Consider the following 17,996-nt stretch of genomic DNA (forward strand, 5'->3'; position numbering starts at 1 on the left):
TGGGGATGGGGCTGGGGATGGGGCTGCTCCCGCTGCTGCTCCCAGTGCTGGCGGCCGCGGCGCTGGGCGCGGCGGGGCGCGGCGGCCCCGGGCCCGTCACCTGCGGCTCCGTGGTGAAGCTGCTCAATGTGCGGCACAACGTGCGGCTGCACTCGCACGATGTGCGCTACGGCTCCGGTAACGGGACGCGCACCCCCTCCACCTCCCCTCCTCCGCCCCCGGTTTTCCCTGCTCCTGGGTGTGATGGCGGGTCTCCCTCCTCCGCAGGCAGCGGGCAGCAGTCGGTGACCGGCGTGTCGGCGGCGGATGACGGGAACAGCTACTGGCGGGTGCGGGGCCGCACGGCCGCCGTGTGCCAGCGGGGCACCCCGGTGCGGTGCGGGCAGGCCATCCGCCTCACGCACCTGGGCACGGGCCGCAACCTCCACAGCCACCGCTTCGCCTCCCCGCTCTCCGGGAACCAGGTACCCACCGCGGATCAACCCCTGCGCCCCGGGCTCACCACCTGTCCCCTGTCGCTGCCCTTGCCAAGTCCCCTGATTGCCGGGTCCCCTGAGTCCCTGCTGGGTTTACCCTGGCCCTGCTAGTCCCGATTGGGTCCCCCTTGTCCCTGGCAGTCCCACCTTGCTCCCTAGTTCAGACTGGGTTCCTCTTGTCCTCCATGTCCCTAATCAGCTCTGCCTTGTTCCCCAGGCCCTACCAGATTCTTTCTCCCTGTCCCCACCAGTCTCTCCTTTCCCCCCAGTTCTCCTTGTCCCTATCAGTCCCAACTCGGTCCCCCATCTCTCTACCAGTTCTGTCTTGTTCTCCAGTCCAGACTGGGTCCCCCTTGTCCCCTGTGTCACTGCCAGCCTCAACTCTCTCCTGGGTTCTCCCTGTCCCTACTAGTCCCAACCAGGTCCCTCATTTCCCTTCCTTGGGCCCTGGCCCCAGCCATGTCCCCTATGCCCTCACCAGTCCCATCTTGTTCCTCAGTTCAGATTGGGTCCCTCTTGTTCTCCATGCCCCTACCAGCACTGTCTTTTCCCCTGGTCCCATCTGGGTCCCTACCAGTCCCATCTTGTTCCCCAGTCCATACTGGTTCCCCCTTGCCCTGCCAGTGCCTGAATCCCAACCAGACCCTCCAAGTCCCAACAACCATGTCCTTCCCACCCCTAGGCCCAGCCCTTTCTTCTGCCCACCCCAACCTGTGAGTACCGCCCCCCCTCTTCACCCCGGTCCCCAAAATGAGCTGTTCTTCATCCGCAGGAGGTGAGTGCATTTGGGGAGGCCGGCGAGGGTGACTACTTGGACGACTGGACAGTGGTGTGCAGTGGGACCTACTGGGTGCGAGATGACGAGGTTCGCTTCCAGCACACCTCCACCGACGTCTTCCTCTCGGTGACAGGGGAGCAGTATGGGCGGCCCATCCATGGGCAGAAGGAGGTGCACGGCATGGCCACCTCCAGCCAGAATAACTACTGGAAGGTGATGGAGGGCATCTTCATGCAGCCCAGCGAGGCCTTCAAAGCAGAGCGGTACCACGCTGAGCTGTGAGGGACAGACAGACTGAAGCTGAGCCTCTGGGCACTGCCCTGCTGTGTTTGGGACCACTAAACTCAGAGGATGGCTCCTGTACCCACCTGGGACTGACACACCAGGACACAGAGCTCCAACACAAAGCAGATCCCAGTGTCCTGAATTTGATGTGGAGCAGATTCCAGTGTCCCTAATCTGAGATGAAGCAGGTCCCAGCATTGAGACGTGACCCAAAGCAGAGCCCAACATCCTAGATCTGACACAAAGCAGGTCCCAACATCCCAAATCCAGCACAAAGCCAAGCCCAACATCCAAACCCAACCCAGAGATTGACAGACTCGCACCCTGTCCCTTGCAGCCCCCTTATCCGTCCAAGGACCCGCTCAAAGGACTGTTGTTCCCAGGAACTGTACCCCCCTTGCTGTACCCCAAACCACTCCCTGCACCCTGTGGGGACCTGGGAGCATAAAAGTGCTGAACCCTGCCCTGTAGTGTGGCTGTTTGTGTGGGGGATGCAGAGGATGGCTGCGGCTGGGGGCCAAACCTGGTGTCACCCCCTCACCCCATTTTGGTACCTAGACTCAGTGTCCCCTCTCTTGCCCCTCCAGTGCCGGACCCAGTGTCACACCCCCCCTCTCCCCAACCCATTGTCACCCCCTTCACCTCATCGCAGCACCAGCCGTAGTGTCACCCCCCTGCCCCATCATGGTGCTGGGCCCGGTGTCACCTCCCCCTTGCCCCATCCAGGTGCTGGCCCCGGTGTCATTGCCTCCTGCGGCCCGGTGCAGCCCGGTGTCACCCTCTCGCTCCGTCCCGGCGCAGGACCCGGTGTCACTTCCCTTCTCCCCCGTCATCCCGGTGCCGGTCCCAGTCACGCCCCTCTCTCCCGGTGCCGGTGTCACCGCTCGGCCCCGGCGGGGCGCTGCGGCGGCCGCGCTCTCCGGGAAGGAGCCGCTCGGCCCCGCCCCGTCCCGCCCCTCCCAGCGGCCAGTCGGGGTGCGCGGGCGGCCCCTCGGGCGGCGGCGGCAGCGCCGGGGCCGGGGCGGGAGGGAGGAGGGAGGGATCGCACCAGGGCCGGGGGCCCGCACCGGGCCGGGCCCGCCATGCCGCCGCCGCTGCCCGCCGCGCTCCTCGGCATCGTCCTCATCGCGCTGCTCGCCGGGCTGCTGGCGCGGTCAGGGCCTGGGGGGCGGGTTTGGGGTCGTGGGGAGCCCGCGAGGGCTCGGTGGTGGGGGGTGTGACAGGGGCGGTGAGTGGGCGCGGAGCTGGCAGAGGGGCGATAGGGGGCCGGAGGGTGACAACGCGGCGGGTGGGGCTGTCCTGGGATGGGAGGAGCTCACAAGGGTCAAGGGGTGGCCCGTGGGGCTGGCAGTGGGGTGTCGGGCGGTTTTGGGGACCCACGGGAGTTCTGGGGGGTGATAAGGGTGGTTGGGGTAGTGTTAAGGGTGAGGTGTTGGGGGTCTAGGAGGGGAGAAGCAGGGTTTAAGGGGGACAAAGAGGGCTCTGGGGGGTTTGGGGAATTTGAGGGGCTCACAGAACTTGCAGGGAGCCTGCAGGGGATTGGGGGCTCCTAGGGCTGGGAGTGTGGGGTGATGTCAGTGGCTTGGGGACGTACAGAAGTTCATGGGAGGCCACAGGGGTGGGCATGGGTTGTCTGCGGGATTATGGGGGTCAAAGGGACTCCTCAGGGCTTGGAGGGCGTGTCAGGGATTGTTGGGGGTAACCCTGAAGGGTCTCTGCCCCAGCCTGGGGCCCTGGGAGCTCCTATCCATCTGTGAGTGCTGGAGCTGGTACTCAAAGGCCAAAGAGAGTCCCTGGTCCCCAGCCCCCCTGACCCTGGCCTTCCCCCTGTCCCCGCAGGTGGCTGGCATGTCGCCTGGCTGTCACCTGGTGCCGGCAGAAGCTTCATGCAGAGCTGAAGATCGGCTCCTTCGGCTTCTTCTGGGCCCAGAACATCAGCCTCAAGTTTCAGCGGCAGCAGCAGACTGTGGTGGGTACCTGGGGAAGGGGTGGTCACTGGCAGACAGGCAGGGAGGGTGCTTACAGTCACTTACAGGCTGGCAGCGAATCTGTAGCCATGCTCCTGTTGGGCATCCCCATGGCTGGTGCCAGGCCCTTCCTCCAAGGGCCACACTTGGCGTTTTGGCTGCTCCTTGAATGATCACAGGCATTGCGAGTGGAGCGGGAATGTCAGGATGAGCATCATAAGTCTCAGGTTGTTTCTTCTCTGACCTGCCCATGTGTCCTTGCAGGAGATTGATAACATCTGGATCTCCAGTAAACTGAGCCGGGAGCTGCCGTATGTATCTCCACCCCAACTCCCTGCCTGCTCACCTGGGGGGTCTGGCTCACCCCTGGCCCCATTGGTTGTGGTCCTGCTGCCTTTACACGCTTTTTACATCCCTGTTTCCCCACGGTCTGCTCTGTGAGAGAGTGAACCCCTCTTTGAGGTGGCAGTGTCTTGTGGGTGCCCTTATGCCGGTCCTGCATGTCCCTGGGGTGGGGGACATCACTGGTGGCGGGGCTGGGTGTGCCAAGTGTGAGCTCTTGTAAGAGCTGCCTGTGCTCTTCTCCCACAGGCGCTACTTCGAGCTGTGTTTTGGTGAGGTGCGAATACGCACAGATCTCCAGAAGGGCCCTGGCCTCCAGACGTCCGTCCCGGAGGTTCCCAGAGAAGCTGATGGAAATGAAGGCAGAGCAGACCTGACTCTCAAACCCTCCCTGCTAAGGCTACTTAGCCAGGTGAGGCACTGGCTTGGTGAGAGGCTGTTTGGGCTGCACTGCTGTCGGATATCCCTCACCGTAGCACCTTCCTCCCAGCTCTTTTCCATCCACATGGATTCCATCAACATCATGGTTCTGCACGTGGCCACCTCAGAGTCTCTCTGGCACATCCAGGCCAGCCAGACGCGTCTCCTCCTGAATGGCAATGGGAAGAGGTAACACTGTGCTTGTGTGTGCTCTGCTTCAGGGGCAGGGAGGCTCCTCTGATCCCAGCCTAGTGTCTCCTCTCTCTGTTCCACTCAGCAGCATCTCATGTCACCTGTGATGTGACACATTAAGCTTCTCCAGGCTGACCTGGTTCCTTTTCCCATGATGGGAAGCTTGAGTTTTGTGTTCTCCAAATAGTATGTTGCTCATGTGCATGGACTTAGGGCACGATCTGCTTTGGGGAGCACTTGGAGCAGGGATGTGGGGTCCCCGTGTCCCACAGAAAAGAGTAGGCAGGGAGTTGGTCTGGCAGCAGCAAGGCCCACATCCTCCCTCTCTTCTCTGCTCTCCCCAGCCTGACCTGTGAGCTGAGCCTGACAAAGGTGAACAGCAAAGTCCTCCGGAGCAGCCAGCTGGTGAGTGCCGGAGAATTCCACACTTGGAGCCTGGGCGCCACCTCTCTGGGACACCCTGAAGACCCACTCCAGCTTGTCCCTGAGGCTGGGCACTGCTATGAGGCCCTGAGCCCAATGCTGGGCAGCTGCAGCACCCGCTGGCAGGACGCTGGATATCACTCCTTGCTCTGTCCCCACGCAGGATGACACGTGCCTGGCAGAGCTGGCCCTGGCGCTCTCCCTCTCGCTGGAGATCAGCAGCAAGCGGCGGCTGGTGGGCGTCCGGCTGTGTGTTCGGACACTGCAGGCAGAGCTGCATGAGGGGCTTTTCTGCAGCCCCCTCCTGCACCACGTCACTGCTGGGGCCCAGCGCAGCAGCACAGGGGAACAGCCTGGCACAGGTCAGGAGAGGGACAGGGACAAGCTCCAGGCAGGACAGGGGCTGGCAGTCCCCATGCTTGCACTGGAGCCAGAGGAATTTGGTTGTGCCATCTCTCGCTCCTGCTGCAGTGCGGAGCTTTGGGCAAGAGCTTTCCCATGACTGTGTTCTTCTGCAGGCCCTGAGGAGCCCCCAAAGTCCCTGTCTATGCTGAGCAGGGACACGCTGCAGCTTATCCCCAGGAGGGTGGAGATGAAGCTGGAGAACACCAGCATGGTGCTGTCCATGAACAGCCAGACGAGGTAAGGAGGCAGGTGGAGGCACGAGGCTGTCCTAAACCAAATTAGTGCTTGGGACATGGACTTGGAGACAGCTGTGCCATTCCCTGCTCATCCAGACTGCAGAGAGTGAGTCCTAGAGCCCACCCCAGTGGGAAGGACTGAGCTTGGCCTCGGGCTGGGCTCCTGGGGAGGGAAGAAGGACATGAGCTGGTTCTCTAGCAGGACAGCCTGATGGGATGTTCTGCTGATGGGATGAGAGCACTGGGCTGGGCTTCAGCTGGGCACTGGCTGGTGTCTGTCCATGCCAGCATGCTGATCAGCTGGTGATGAGAAATGGGGAGATGGAGGACATGATAGTGTGGTCCCCTTCTGGCAGCGTTTCCCTGCTTCTTACAGGCACCTTACCTGGAGCCTGAAGCTGCTGCAGTTTCTATATCAGCGTGAAGAGGAGCAGATCCCGCTGCGCAACTTCACGCCCACCTCAGATCTGGACCAAATGAGTGTAGACCTCCAGCTGGAGGGCAAGTAGCCAGGAGGGTACCCATGAGACAGGCCTGCCATCACTGCTCTCCATCACCCCTGACTTCTGCTCCTCTCTCTCCCCAGATGGCCTTCTCCTGTCCCAGAGCCGCCAACGCATCGTGTGCCTCAACTCCCTGAAGACCAGCCTACAGGTAAGCGACTGCTGGGCATGGTCCTGTCTCCTGGGGGTGACTGGTTTGGCTCCTGGCATGAGTTTTTTGCCACCTGGCCCTCTCCCTGCTCTAGGTCACAGCCATTGACCTCTCGGCTGCTGTTCTGCTCAACACCTGCATCATCCACTACCGTCACCAAGAGTTTTCGCACTGGCTGGGCCTGTTGGCACAGGAGTACAGGTGCCGGGCGGTGCCTGTCCCCAGCCAAGGGCACAAGGGAAGGTAAACTTGGCCTCAGCACAGCTGCTGGTATCACAGCTTGTTTCCTCTTGCCACACTCTGGCAGGGTGCCCGGGCACTCAGCACCTTCTCTGCCCTGCGCACGGCCTGGGGGATGGGGTGGCTGGTACGGAGAGCGGGAGGTGATCAGGGAACTCCTGAAGAGAGGGTCCCTCTGGGTCTGTTCCCTGCCAAGCTCTATGGCCTACGGCTCCCAGTAAGAGACCATCCCTGCTTGTCCCGTGCAGGAGCTATCCCCAAATCATAGCGCCCATCATCCTGAGTGCCTCGCTGTCCAACGTCAACGTGTCCGTGCAGCTGGGGGACACACCACCCTTCGCCTTGGGCTTCAACTCCATCTCTGCAGGTACAGGCTGGCATCAGGGTGGCTGCTGGGCTCTTCTTGGGGTTTGATGGCTCTGCCAGAGAGGCACCAGGAGGGGAACCAACAGCTGTGCTGCCACTGTGCTTGTCTATGTTTGCACGTGGCTGGGGGCTCTGGATCCCTGACTGGTTGTACCCGTGTTTGGGCAAGCTCTGCCCACACTCACCCTCTCCTCTCTGCTCAGACTACCAGCACCTGCGGCCACAGAGTGTGCACCAGCGAGCGGTGCTGGCCGTGGACCACCTGTGCTGGCGCGTGGGCAACGACTCGCACATCCAGCGTGCCCCACATCCCCCCAACATGCACGTGTGGGGAGAAGCCCTCATCCTCGACTCCTTCAACCTCCAGGTGAGGGGCAAGCCAAGGGGGCAAGGGTGGTTTTCAGGGGAGAGATACCATGTGGGTGGTACGGGGACATCCGCAGCCTGAGAGTGATCATCCTGTTTGTCCTGCAGGGCAGCTACAACCAGCCCCTGGGCATGTCCAGTGCCCAGTCGGATACGCTTTTCCTGGACTGCACCATCCGGGGGTTGCAAGTGGAGTCGTCGGACGCCTGCACTGAGTGCCTGGCCAGGGTCCTGCCCCTGTTCTGCCCGAAGCCCAGCGGAGCTGAGCTTGCCAAACAAGCCCCCTCTGCCTCCAGCGAGCCCTGGGGGCTGCTCTGGAAGGTGGATCTGAAGGTGGAGGATGTGAACCTTTTCACACTCTCGGCCCTAGTGGGTAAGTAGCATCCAGGCTGATCCCAGATGGCTGTCCTGGAATAACCTCGCAGTCGGGAGTCTGGCATGTTGTGATGTACCTCCTCCATGCCTCCAGCACTGATGTGCTGTCTCTCTAGGTGCCTTGGAGCTGCGCCTGGACACGCTGACTGTCCTGGGAAGTGCTGAGAGCTGCACGGTCAGTGTGCAGGGCATGGTGCTGGCCTTGGTGAAGAGCATCACTGAGAAGATGCAGCCATGCTGCAAAGCTCCTGCCATCCCCAACCCGGTGGCCAACCTCTCCATGCTCTCTGTCACCTACCACAGCAGCATCCGCTCCCTGGAGGTTGGTTTGAGTGTCGGGCCACTGCTTTATCCTGTACTAGTGGGACTGGGATGGATGGGGCAGAGGGAGGATTGGCTGGCACCAAGAGGTGCTGGGGAGGAGAATGGGGCTGTGCTGTGTGGCCCTAGCAGTGACATGGTGCCTGCTTGCTCTCTCTGGCACAGGTGCAGTGTGGCGAGGGGCTGGCAGTGCTGTGGAGCCCTCCTGACCACATGCACCTCTACCATCACACCCTGGCCACCCTGCAGTGCCACAAAGCCTTGCGGAGCGCCCTCAGCCACAGGACGCTTCCCTCCCTGCCCCCAGAGAGCCCCACGTCCCACCCGACCACCCCTACTGAGTCACTGGGGCCCCTCCAGCCAAAAGGGCCACCCTCCAAAAGACTTTTGTCCCTGTCCCTGGAGCTGAGCTCCGCCAAGCTCACAGCCTTTGTCTCTGAGGCCAACTACATCAGCCTGGCTGCCGAGCGGACCTCGGTGAGCTGGCATGGTGGTGCCCTGCACGGCTACTGCCCCGAGCTGGCCGCTGGCTTTGACGGGCACAGCATCTTCAGCTTCAAGGAGGTGGAGGTGAAACTGCTGCCAGAGCTGGAGGAGGTCGTCCGGCACCGCGACGCCTTCCCCACCCTGCGCACCCTCCGCAACCGCGGCTGGGCCTTCTCCTTTGCCAGCGTGACCATCGAGTTCCCCTACCAGTACGACTTCTCCCGCACGCTGGACGCTGCCGTGGGCGTGCAGAAGTGGCTGAAAGGCCTTCACCGACCTGGGCGCCCCACTAGCACAGCGCTGCCCCCAGACCTCCTGCTTAAAGTGACCCACTTCTCCTGGGTCTTCCTGGACGACGTTTTCGAGGTCAAGTTACGAGACAACTATGAGCTGATGAAGGACGAGAGCAAGGAGAGCGCCAAGCGCCTGCAGCTGCTGGACGCCAAGGTGGCTGCGCTGCGCAAGCAGCACGGGGAGCTGCTGCCTGCCCGCAAGATCGAGGAGCTCTACGCTTCTCTGGAGAAGAAAAACATCGAGATCTACATCCAGCGCTCGCGGCGCCTCTACGCCAACACGCCCATGCGGAGGGCCCTTCTCACCTGGACCCTGGCCCACCTGGAGCTGGTGGCCATGGCTGATGAGTCTTTCCATGGCACAGAACGTGTATTGGAGCAGATGAGGAACATGGATGACGTTAGCCCGTTCCCCCCTGAGGGTCTGGAGATGGTCACCCAGTGGTGCCGCATGATGAAGGGCAGAGTTAGCAGCTTCTTTGGTGAGTTGCTTTGCGTGAGGGTGCCCTTGGAGGACAGCACAATGGCTGTGTGGCCTGGGCTTCCAGGACAGGGACCTGCTGACACTGTGCCATGTGTAACCAAGCAGGGAAAATGATTTTCGGAGGTTCAGGAGAGTGGGAAGGGAGCAGAGATGTGACAGGAGACTGGCTCCTTATGTGGCCCAGAGTGGGGGACTGGGGCAGTGTCCCTTTGCTGCCCCATGTCTCAGCCCTTCCTCTGCCCTGCAGTGAGGATCCGTGACTACCCTCGCTACCTCTTTGAGATCCGGAACTGGCAGCTCTCCGGCCGGCTGATCGGAGCCGAGCAGTGCGGCCAGGCCTGCTCCCGGCGCCGCCAGGTCCTGAAGCTGGGACTGCCCTGGGGGGATGCCACGGTGGAGAGGAACATGCCACCCTTGAAGTTCTACCACGACTTTCACTGTAAGAGCAATGGAGGGCTCTGTGCTGGGGTAGGGGTGGGGCAGCGTGGGACGTGCAAATGGCTGAGCCAACCTCTGTTGTTCCCAGCTGTGATCTCCCAGTACACCATCGTGTGGGGGCCCTGCTGGGACCCAGCCTGGACCTTGATCGGCCAGTGTGTGGATCTCCTCACCAAGCCCTCAGAGGATCCCAGTGCCCCATTGCCCTGGTGGGACAAGAGCCGCCTTCTTTTCCACGGAGACTGGCACATGGACATTGAACAGGCCAACCTGCACCAGCTGGCCACTGAGGTGGGTGCTGCTGGGGTGGGGAACAGAGCATGGCGTGGGGTCAGCTCACACCTGCCTCACCTCCTCCCCTCCTTGCAGGACCCCTACAACACTACAGAGAACATGCACTGGGAGTGGAGCCAACTCTCCTTCCACTGGAAGCCTGGGCAGTTTGTCTTCAAGGGCAACCTGGATATCAATGTCCGGACAGCCTCCAAGTGAGTGTGGGCCCAGGAGCACTGAGGCCTCCACCAGTGCCAGGAGGTGACTGGGGTCTCTTTCTGCATTCAGGTATGATGACTGCTGCTTTCTGCACCTGCCTGACTTGTGCATGACGCTGGACCTGCAGTGGCTGTGCCACGGGAACCCCCATGACCACCACGGTGTGGTGCTGCGCTCCCCCGAATTCCTGCCCGAGGTGCCAGTAGGGCAGCAGTATGACTCCTACCGTGCCTTCCGCTCCGAGAACCTCAACCTTTCCATCCGAATGGACCTGACACGGCCCAGTAAAGGTGATAGTGTCCTGAGGATCCCTTTGGGACAAGGGGGACGGGGCAGAGCATGCTGGTTTGAGCAATCCTTACCTGGCCTGGGTTGGGTGCTGCCATGGCCCTGCCCCAGGGTGCTGACAGTGGGTGTATTCTCAGAGCACTCCCAGCCCCGGATCCTGCTCTACAGCAGCACCCTCCGCTGGATGCAGAACTTTTGGGCCACGTGGACCAGCGTGACACGGCCCATCTGCCGTGGGAAGCTCTTCAACAACATGAAACCCAGCAAGAAGAAGCTGGGGCAGCATTACAAGCAGTTGTCCTATACTGCGCTCTTCCCCCGGCTGCAGGCAAGTCCCCGGGGTGAGGGTCTGGTGTTACCTCCATGCTGTGCCTGCACTGGGCTCTCAGCTGGACTCTCTGCTCTCTTACAGGTGCATTACTGGGCCTCCTTTGCCCAGCAGCGGGGGATCCAGGTGGAATGCTGCCAGGGACACATCTTCACTCGCGGCACCCAGCGGCTCATCCCACAAGGTGAGTGGGAATCCTGCCAGCAGCACTTCCTTGTATGGCAGGGCCCTGGCTGACCCCTCTCCCTGTCCCCCAGCTGGCACAGTGATGCGACGCCTCATTTCCGAGTGGAGCATCACGCAGATGGTGAGCGACCTGAGCCAGGTCACCGTGCACCTCATGGCCTCCACTTGCGACGAGAACGCCGACCACCAGCTCGACACCCTGGTGAAGAAAACCCACCTGCTGAGCCTGTCCTCCCTCACCTACCAGCGGCACAGCAACCGCACGGCTGAGGAGGTACCGATGCAAACACAGGGCACGGCAGCCTGTGCTGGCCTGGTGGCATCCCCAGGACAAGGGGACCTTGGTCGTTGAGTGCAGTGGGGGAGGGATTCGGCTGCAGAGGAGACAGATCTTCAGGGCTTCTGATCTCTCAAGCACCTGGCCTTGTTCCACCCACAGCATCCCTGGCATGGGCCCATTCTGGGGGCTCTGGGGTGGTCCCCCAGGCTCTGGTCCCCATGTTATGCCTGCAGGGCCTGGCAGGGCTCCCAGCCCCTGTGTGTGAGGCCAGTGGTCAGGGGCTGGATGTAGCTTTGCCATACTGAGGGTCTGACCCTCCGTGCCCAGGAGCTGCCCCTGCGTGATGGGGACGACGGTTTCCACACGCACCAGCTGCACTTGGTGGACCTGCGGGCGTCCTGGACCACCACGAACCGGGACATCGCCTTCGGCCTCTACGACGGCTACAAGAAAGCGGCTGTGCTCAAGCGCAACCTGTCCACCGAGGCCCTGAAGGGGCTGAAGATCGACACGCAGCTGCAGGCCAAGAAGCTGAAGCGGGGCCCGCTCTCTGCTCACTCCATCCCTGCCAGAGTGACCGCTCCCATCACCAGCGGCCGACCCGAGAGAGCCTCCTCGGGGGGTGAGCACAGCGGGGAGGGGAGCAAGGGGCAACTCACAACTGAAAGCCATGCTTCCCTTCACCCTGTACCCCCCTAGCCAGCCCCCTGCAGCCTTGCACTGACTCTCTCTCCCTCCCCAGGGGCTTACATGCTGCAGAAACTTATTGAGGAGACGGACAAGTTCGTGGTGTTCACGGAGGAGGAGTCTGGGGCCAGTGAGCAGCTCTGCGGCATCGCCGCCTGTCAGACCGACGACATCTACAACCGCAACTGCCTCATCGAGCTGGTGAACTGCCAGGTGCCTGCCTGTCCCCACGACCTGGCTGTGAGAGGGCCCCAGAAAGGCCGGTCTGACCCCCGAGGTCCATCCCCCACAGATGGTTCTGCGTGGTGCGGAGACGGAGGGCTGTGTGATTGTGTCCGCTGCCAAGGCCCAGCTGCTGCAGTGCCAGCACCACCCTGCCTGGTATGGGGACACGCTGAAGCAGAAGACATCCTGGACGTGCCTGCTGGACGGCATGCAGTACTTCGCCACCACTGAGAGCAGCCCCTCCGAGGGGGAACACGGGCAGCTCTGGCTGGAGGTGAGTGTCTGGGAGGCTGTGATGGATGAGCTGTGTAGGGGACGGGCAGTGCTGTCTGACCTGGCCAAGGAAAGGAGATTGGGGACAGCCAGCAATGCCTCCTTGCCTCCCCAGGTGAAAAACATTGAGGAGCATCGGCAACGGAGCCTGGACTCAGTGCAGGAGCTGATGGAGAGTGGGCAGGCAGTGGGGGGCATGGTCAGCACCACCACAGGTACTGCCTACAGCACTGGCTGCTGTGCCTACCCCAGTCCTGCTTGTGTGTGACCCCAAGGCTGTTGGAGCTGAGAGCATCTGACCTGTCTGTGCATGGCTCCAGGAGCTGGCTGATTCTCTGAGCCCTGCACCGTGAAGTTCCCGTTGTGCCAGGACATGGCACTCTGACCGTTGTGCCTCTGCCTGTCCCCAGACTGGAACCAGCCCTCAGAAGCCCAGCAGACCCAGCAGGTACAGAGGATCATCTCTCGCTGCAGCTGCCGCATGTACTACATCAGCTACAGCCACGACATCGACCCTGAGCTGGCCACGCAGATAAAACCACCCGAGACTACTGCCAACCAGGAGAAGGAAGATCTGCTAAAGAAGCAGGAGGGTGGGTACATCCAGGCAGTGTGCCTTGGGGTAGAGCTCTGGGCTGACCCACAGGTGCTGGATAACTGTAGGAGTGGTCTGTGTTGGCCCTGCTGAGATCAGAGGGGTGCGTACAGCCCCTGCAGTGCACCAGATGATGCTGAGCATGCTGTGCTTGCTGGAACCAGTGTAACCCCCATCCATCTCTGGCTGGTTGCCATTTGTATCCTGTTTCTGGCCATGCTGAGGCCCCACTTGTTCTTTGTGCCTCTGTAGGAGCTGTGGATACCTTCACACTGATCCACCACGACCTGGAGATCTCCACCAACCCTGCACAGTATGCCATGATCCTTGACATAGTCAACAACCTGCTGCTGCACGTGGAGCCCAAACGCAAGGTACCCACATTTATGCTCCAAATATAGAGGCAGTAACCAGAGAGCTAAGCCATGGGCTTTCAGGTGCTGAAGGAAGTTTATTTTGGAAACACTAGACAACTGCGAAATTCACAGCTGGGTGGAAAGAAACAACACACACCAAGGAGGGCTCCTTGTTCCATACATATCAAAGGCCCAGGCATGCCCGTATTGTCCTGTGAGCTGCTTTTTGCAGTTTCTTCCCTTTTTCTTCTCCTCTTCTCTTCCCCATCTGTGGGAAAGAATGCTTTCATGTACTTTGCAAACATCTTTCTTGACAAGGGTTTGCCTGTTTTGTCTGTGCTGGCAAAAAGCAGCCCAGCCTGAGGGAAAGACAGAATATGGGCTATTCTCATACATTCTTCCAAACTTAGTTTTTTTCAGCCGCAAAATGTCTCTTGAGCAAAGAGAAATTCTCAAAAAGAGAAATTCTCCTCACCCATTTCTTGCACGGGGTCCCCTCAACCCCCTACACCACGGGACTTCAGGTCACTGTGTCACTCACTCCACCCAGTCACTCCTAACCTTCCCCTGTCCCTGTGTCCAGGAGCACAGCGAGAAGAAGCAGCGGGTGCGCTTCCAGCTGGAAATCTCCAGCAACCCTGAGGAGCAGCGCAGCAGTATCCTACACCTGCAAGAGGCCGTGCGGCAGCACGTGGCCCAGATCCGGCAGCTGGAGAAGCAGATGTACTCCAACGTGAAGGTGAGCCCACATACAGGCAGAGCCCGGCTCCCCAGGGTCCCCTCTCCAGGGCAGAGGGTGCTGAGGGTTGTCTGTCCTTCAGTCCTTGAAGGATGACAGCAAGAATGAGATCCTGCTCGACCTGAACCACAGGCTGCAGCAGCAGCTAAGCCAGGAGAAAGCTGACCTGCAGCTGGAGAGCGAGGAGCTGAACATACTCATCAGGTAGGATCGGGGGTAATGGCTTGAAATTGAAAGCAGGTTTGGATTGGATATTAAGAAGAAATTATTCTCTGTGAGGGTGGTGAGGCCCTGGCACAGGCTGCCCAGAGAAGCTGTGGCTGTCCTATCCCTGGAAGTGTCCAAGGCCAGGTTGGATGGGGCTTGGAGCAACCTTGTCTAGTAGAAGCTGCTCCTGTCAGTGGCAGGTGGAAATAGATGAGATTTAAGGTCTCTTCCAACTCAAACCGTTCTATGATTCTACCATCTCTGGCATCCTCAACATCATGTCCCCCTTACTCAGGGCTCCCACATCCCAGTGCTCTCCTCTCTGCTGCAGGTGTTTCAAGGACTTCCAGCTGCAGCGAGCCAACAAGATGGAGCTGCGAAAGCAGCCGGAGGACGTGAGCGTGGCACGGCGCACTGAGTTCTACTTTGCCCAGGCCCGCTGGCGCCTGACCGAGGAGGACGGGCAGCTGGGCATAGCCGAGCTGGAGCTCCAGCGCTTCCTCTACAGCAAGGTGTGGAGCTGGCCAGTGATACCCACAGCCCCCAAGCTGGGGACAAGGGACATGGGGGGCTGACAGGTTTGTCTGTGCAGGTCAACAAGTCTGATGACACGGCTGAGCATCTGCTGGAGCTGGGCTGGGTGACAATGAACAACCTCCTGCCCAACGCTGTGTACAAGGCAAGTGGCAGCCTGGGGGAGCAGCCCTGTGTCCTGGAGACACATGGATGGCCTGGCCAGAGTGGCCTGTCCTCATCCCAGCCATCCGTCCTCTTCCCTGCAGGTGGTGCTGCGTCCCCAGAGCTCCTGCCAGTCTGGCCGGCAGCTGGCACTGAGGATTTTCAGCAAGGTCCGGCCACCCGTGGGAGGCATCTCCATTAAGGAGCATTTCGAGGTGCCAGGACCGGGCTGGGAGGTGCCAGGGTCTCTGTGGGGCACAGGCAGCATGTGCCTTGTTGTCTCATGTGAGCCTCAAGGGAAACTTCACACACACCAATATGATGTTTTAGAAGCTCTGACTTTATTGAAAATTATGCTTTCTTTTATACAGTTTAATAATTACCATATATGTGACTATTTAACTTGTTATTGGTTACATACACAAAACACAAGTTGTTCACATGACTAAACTACATCGTTATTGGTTAGCTAATATATCTTATTTTTCTAAATTCTTCTTCTCTATCTAACCATAACACTCTATTTATATGCCTCTTGGCAGGTTTAACTCAGCCTCTCATCTGCAGGTGCTGTTTTTCTCCTTCTTCTAGATGTCCAGTCCTTGTCATATCATCAAAAACACTCAATTCTTGAAACTTTCCTCAAATCCCCATCAGCTAGTCCACTCCTGTCCTAACCCAAAAAGTCCCTAATTCTCCTTCAGTGCCTGGCTCTGACATGTCTCTCTCCCCACAGGTGAACGTGGTACCCCTCACCATCCAGCTCACCCACCAGTTCTTTCACAGGATGATGGGTTTCTTCTTCCCCGGCCGTAATGTGGAGGAGGAGGAGGTGGGGGATGAGGAAGATAAGTCCAAGCTGGTGACAACAGGTGAGAGGCTCATGATCACCCCCTCCCTGGATGTCCTTGAGCAGCTCTGACTGCATGTCCAGGTTATGTTTGTGGGCAGCTGCTGGCAAGCCATGTATTGAGGAACAGGGATTTATGGTCTCCCCTGTGGACAGGGAACCAGTGGGAGGGTCTGGGTCATGGCTAACCCCCAGCTGGACCCCAGCTGGACCCCAGCCACCACCTCCCACCCTGTTTGCCCCAGGGATCCCCGTGGTGAAGCCGCGGCAACTGATCGTGGCCGATGACTCACTGGGCCCAGGCAAGGGAGTCGCTCAGGGACTGAATCGGACATCAGGGGTCAGAAGATCATTCCGAAAAGCACCTGAGGTACCTGCTGCTGCCTTGAAGGGGGAATGTGGGAGAGCCATGCTGTGGCGTCAGTCTGTTTTTCCTTGGCTGCAGGGCTGGGCAGCCATGTCCTCCCCCACTTGCCTGTCTGTTCTCTCCTGCTCCCTCCCACCATGAGGATTTGCATCCTTTACAACCAGGCGCCTGCACGCTTGATGTGATCCCTGCAGCATCTCATTTTTCTAACACCATGCCAGATCAGCTCTCACCTCTCCCTGGTGAAACAATGCCTTGGCTTAGTGCCTGGCTGTCCCTTCCCTGCTGGTTTCTGGCTGTGTCCCCTCTCCTTACCTTCTGCTCATGGTTCCTGCTCTGTCTCCAGCATCCCGTGGATGACATCGACAAGATGAAGGAGCGTGCAGCCATGAACAACTCCTTTATTTACATCAAGATCCCGCAGGTGCCACTCTGTGTCAGCTACAAGGTGCGGGGCCAGAGGGACGGGCTGTGCTGGGGGTGGTCTGGTGCATCGTCCCACACTGACACACCCCCATCACTCAGGGTGAGAAGAACAGCGTGGACTGGGGTGACCTGAACCTGGTGCTGCCGTGCCTGGAGTACCACAACAACACTTGGACGTGGCTGGACTTCGCCATGGCGGTGAAGAGGGACAGCCGCAAAGCCTTGGTAGCACAGGTATGTGGGACCCCTCCCGCTTCCCACCCTGCAGGCTGCCGGAGCTGCTCTGCCCAGATTGGAGGTGGTAACCCCAGGGCTGGCGGCACGTTCTCCAAAATGGGAAGCAGCCACACTGGCTCAGCAGCTCAGGCTCTCCCACACGCCGAGGGGCCTGGGTGTGGCCATGGGGGTGCTGAGCCCCCTAAATCCCGGGGCAGGTGATCAAAGAGAAGCTACGCCTGAAGCCAGCGGCGGGCGCGGAGGCCCGGGGGAAGCTGGAGAGCAAATCAGACGGGACCATCCAGCAGCAGGAGGAGGACGAGAAGGCGCGTCTGCTCATCGGGCTGAGCGTGGGCGAGAAGAACCCCAGCAAGAAGTCGATCTTCGGCAGGCGCAAATGACGGCAGCACCCGGCAGGCCGGGAAGGGACTGGAGTGCCCTGTGCTCCCCCCTTGGGGGGGGCACCCCTAAGGTGGAGGGAGGGCTGCGCTGCTCGGCACGGCGATGCCCGAGCCAGGGATTAGCCACTCGCAGGCCCTCGGCAGCCCCGTCGCTGCGGGGCAGGGGTGCAGCAGCACGGGGATGTGGGGGCACAAGGTGCTCCGGGGCTGCTTTGTGGGGTGCAGGCCCTCGTGCCAAGGGCTCCCGCGAGCTTCCCCCCCTCCCTGCTGTGCGGGTGCTGGGCCCAGCTCCTGGGCCTGGTGAAGCAGCAGGATCGCTCCAGGCTGGGAGAAAGGGGAGCAGGAGAGAGTTTAAATAAAAGAGTTTTTAATTTGGAATGGTCTTGAGCCAGGGGTTTGCTTCTCACCTCCCCACAGTGTCAGACTCAGCACTGCCCCCTCCCTGTGCCCAGGAGCACCCCCTATGTGGGGGCTTCATCCCTTGCCCTTCCTCAGGAGTTTCTCGGGGAACCCACTTTAGGGGCTCAGGGCACCCCTGCATCACTCTGGGCTCAGCCTGTACACTTAGCCCTCTCAGGTCTTCCCCATGAGCCCATCAGTGCCTGGGGCCATGCCAGGGCTCAGTGTGGGCTGCAGGCACTCCCTCAGCGCCGCAGCAAGGGGGTGCAAAGGAAAGGTTGAAGGGGGAGCCCTGAAGTGTGCAAGGAGGGGTCCTGGAGTGAGGGCAGGATCACAGGGAGCACTGGCAACCCAAGTGTGTGTTAGGGGTGGGGGTCCCGGATAAGGGGCGGGATCAGCCACGGGTGGGTGAGCAACCCCAAAGCGGTGGGTGAGGGTCCTGGAGGGTGGGGGGAT

The 17,996-nt window shown here is 60.4% G+C and overlaps 2 protein-coding genes across 2 annotated transcripts; both read left to right on the forward strand.

The window, feature by feature from the left end:
• The first annotated feature begins 10 nt into the window (after nt 1–10).
• SDF2 (stromal cell derived factor 2) lies at nt 11–2,002 on the forward strand. Its single transcript, XM_050322061.1, has 3 exons — nt 11–177; nt 268–464; nt 1,249–2,002. Exons 1-3 carry the CDS (start codon nt 18–20, stop codon nt 1,534–1,536), a joined length of 645 nt encoding a protein of 214 aa, XP_050178018.1. The 5' UTR covers nt 11–17; the 3' UTR covers nt 1,537–2,002.
• Nucleotides 2,003–2,595: 593 nt separating this feature from the next.
• BLTP2 (bridge-like lipid transfer protein family member 2) lies at nt 2,596–17,519 on the forward strand. Its single transcript, XM_050322049.1, has 39 exons — nt 2,596–2,692; nt 3,379–3,508; nt 3,771–3,817; nt 4,098–4,260; nt 4,339–4,457; nt 4,805–4,865; nt 5,047–5,245; nt 5,402–5,525; nt 5,901–6,025; nt 6,111–6,178; nt 6,273–6,421; nt 6,667–6,785; nt 6,988–7,151; nt 7,259–7,523; nt 7,642–7,847; nt 8,012–9,107; nt 9,357–9,548; nt 9,636–9,838; nt 9,917–10,035; nt 10,109–10,329; nt 10,465–10,655; nt 10,740–10,839; nt 10,913–11,115; nt 11,449–11,743; nt 11,864–12,021; nt 12,101–12,307; nt 12,422–12,521; nt 12,717–12,899; nt 13,154–13,275; nt 13,841–13,996; nt 14,079–14,200; nt 14,535–14,715; nt 14,796–14,882; nt 14,986–15,096; nt 15,618–15,753; nt 15,977–16,101; nt 16,445–16,546; nt 16,624–16,758; nt 16,959–17,519. Exons 1-39 carry the CDS (start codon nt 2,622–2,624, stop codon nt 17,139–17,141), a joined length of 6,738 nt encoding a protein of 2,245 aa, XP_050178006.1. The 5' UTR covers nt 2,596–2,621; the 3' UTR covers nt 17,142–17,519.
• The last annotated feature ends 477 nt before the right edge of the window (nt 17,520–17,996 follow it).

Source organism: Myiozetetes cayanensis, unplaced genomic scaffold, assembly GCF_022539395.1.
Source record: "Myiozetetes cayanensis isolate MyiCay16 unplaced genomic scaffold, myiCay2020 scf27, whole genome shotgun sequence".
Taxonomy (NCBI): domain Eukaryota; kingdom Metazoa; phylum Chordata; class Aves; order Passeriformes; family Tyrannidae; genus Myiozetetes; species Myiozetetes cayanensis.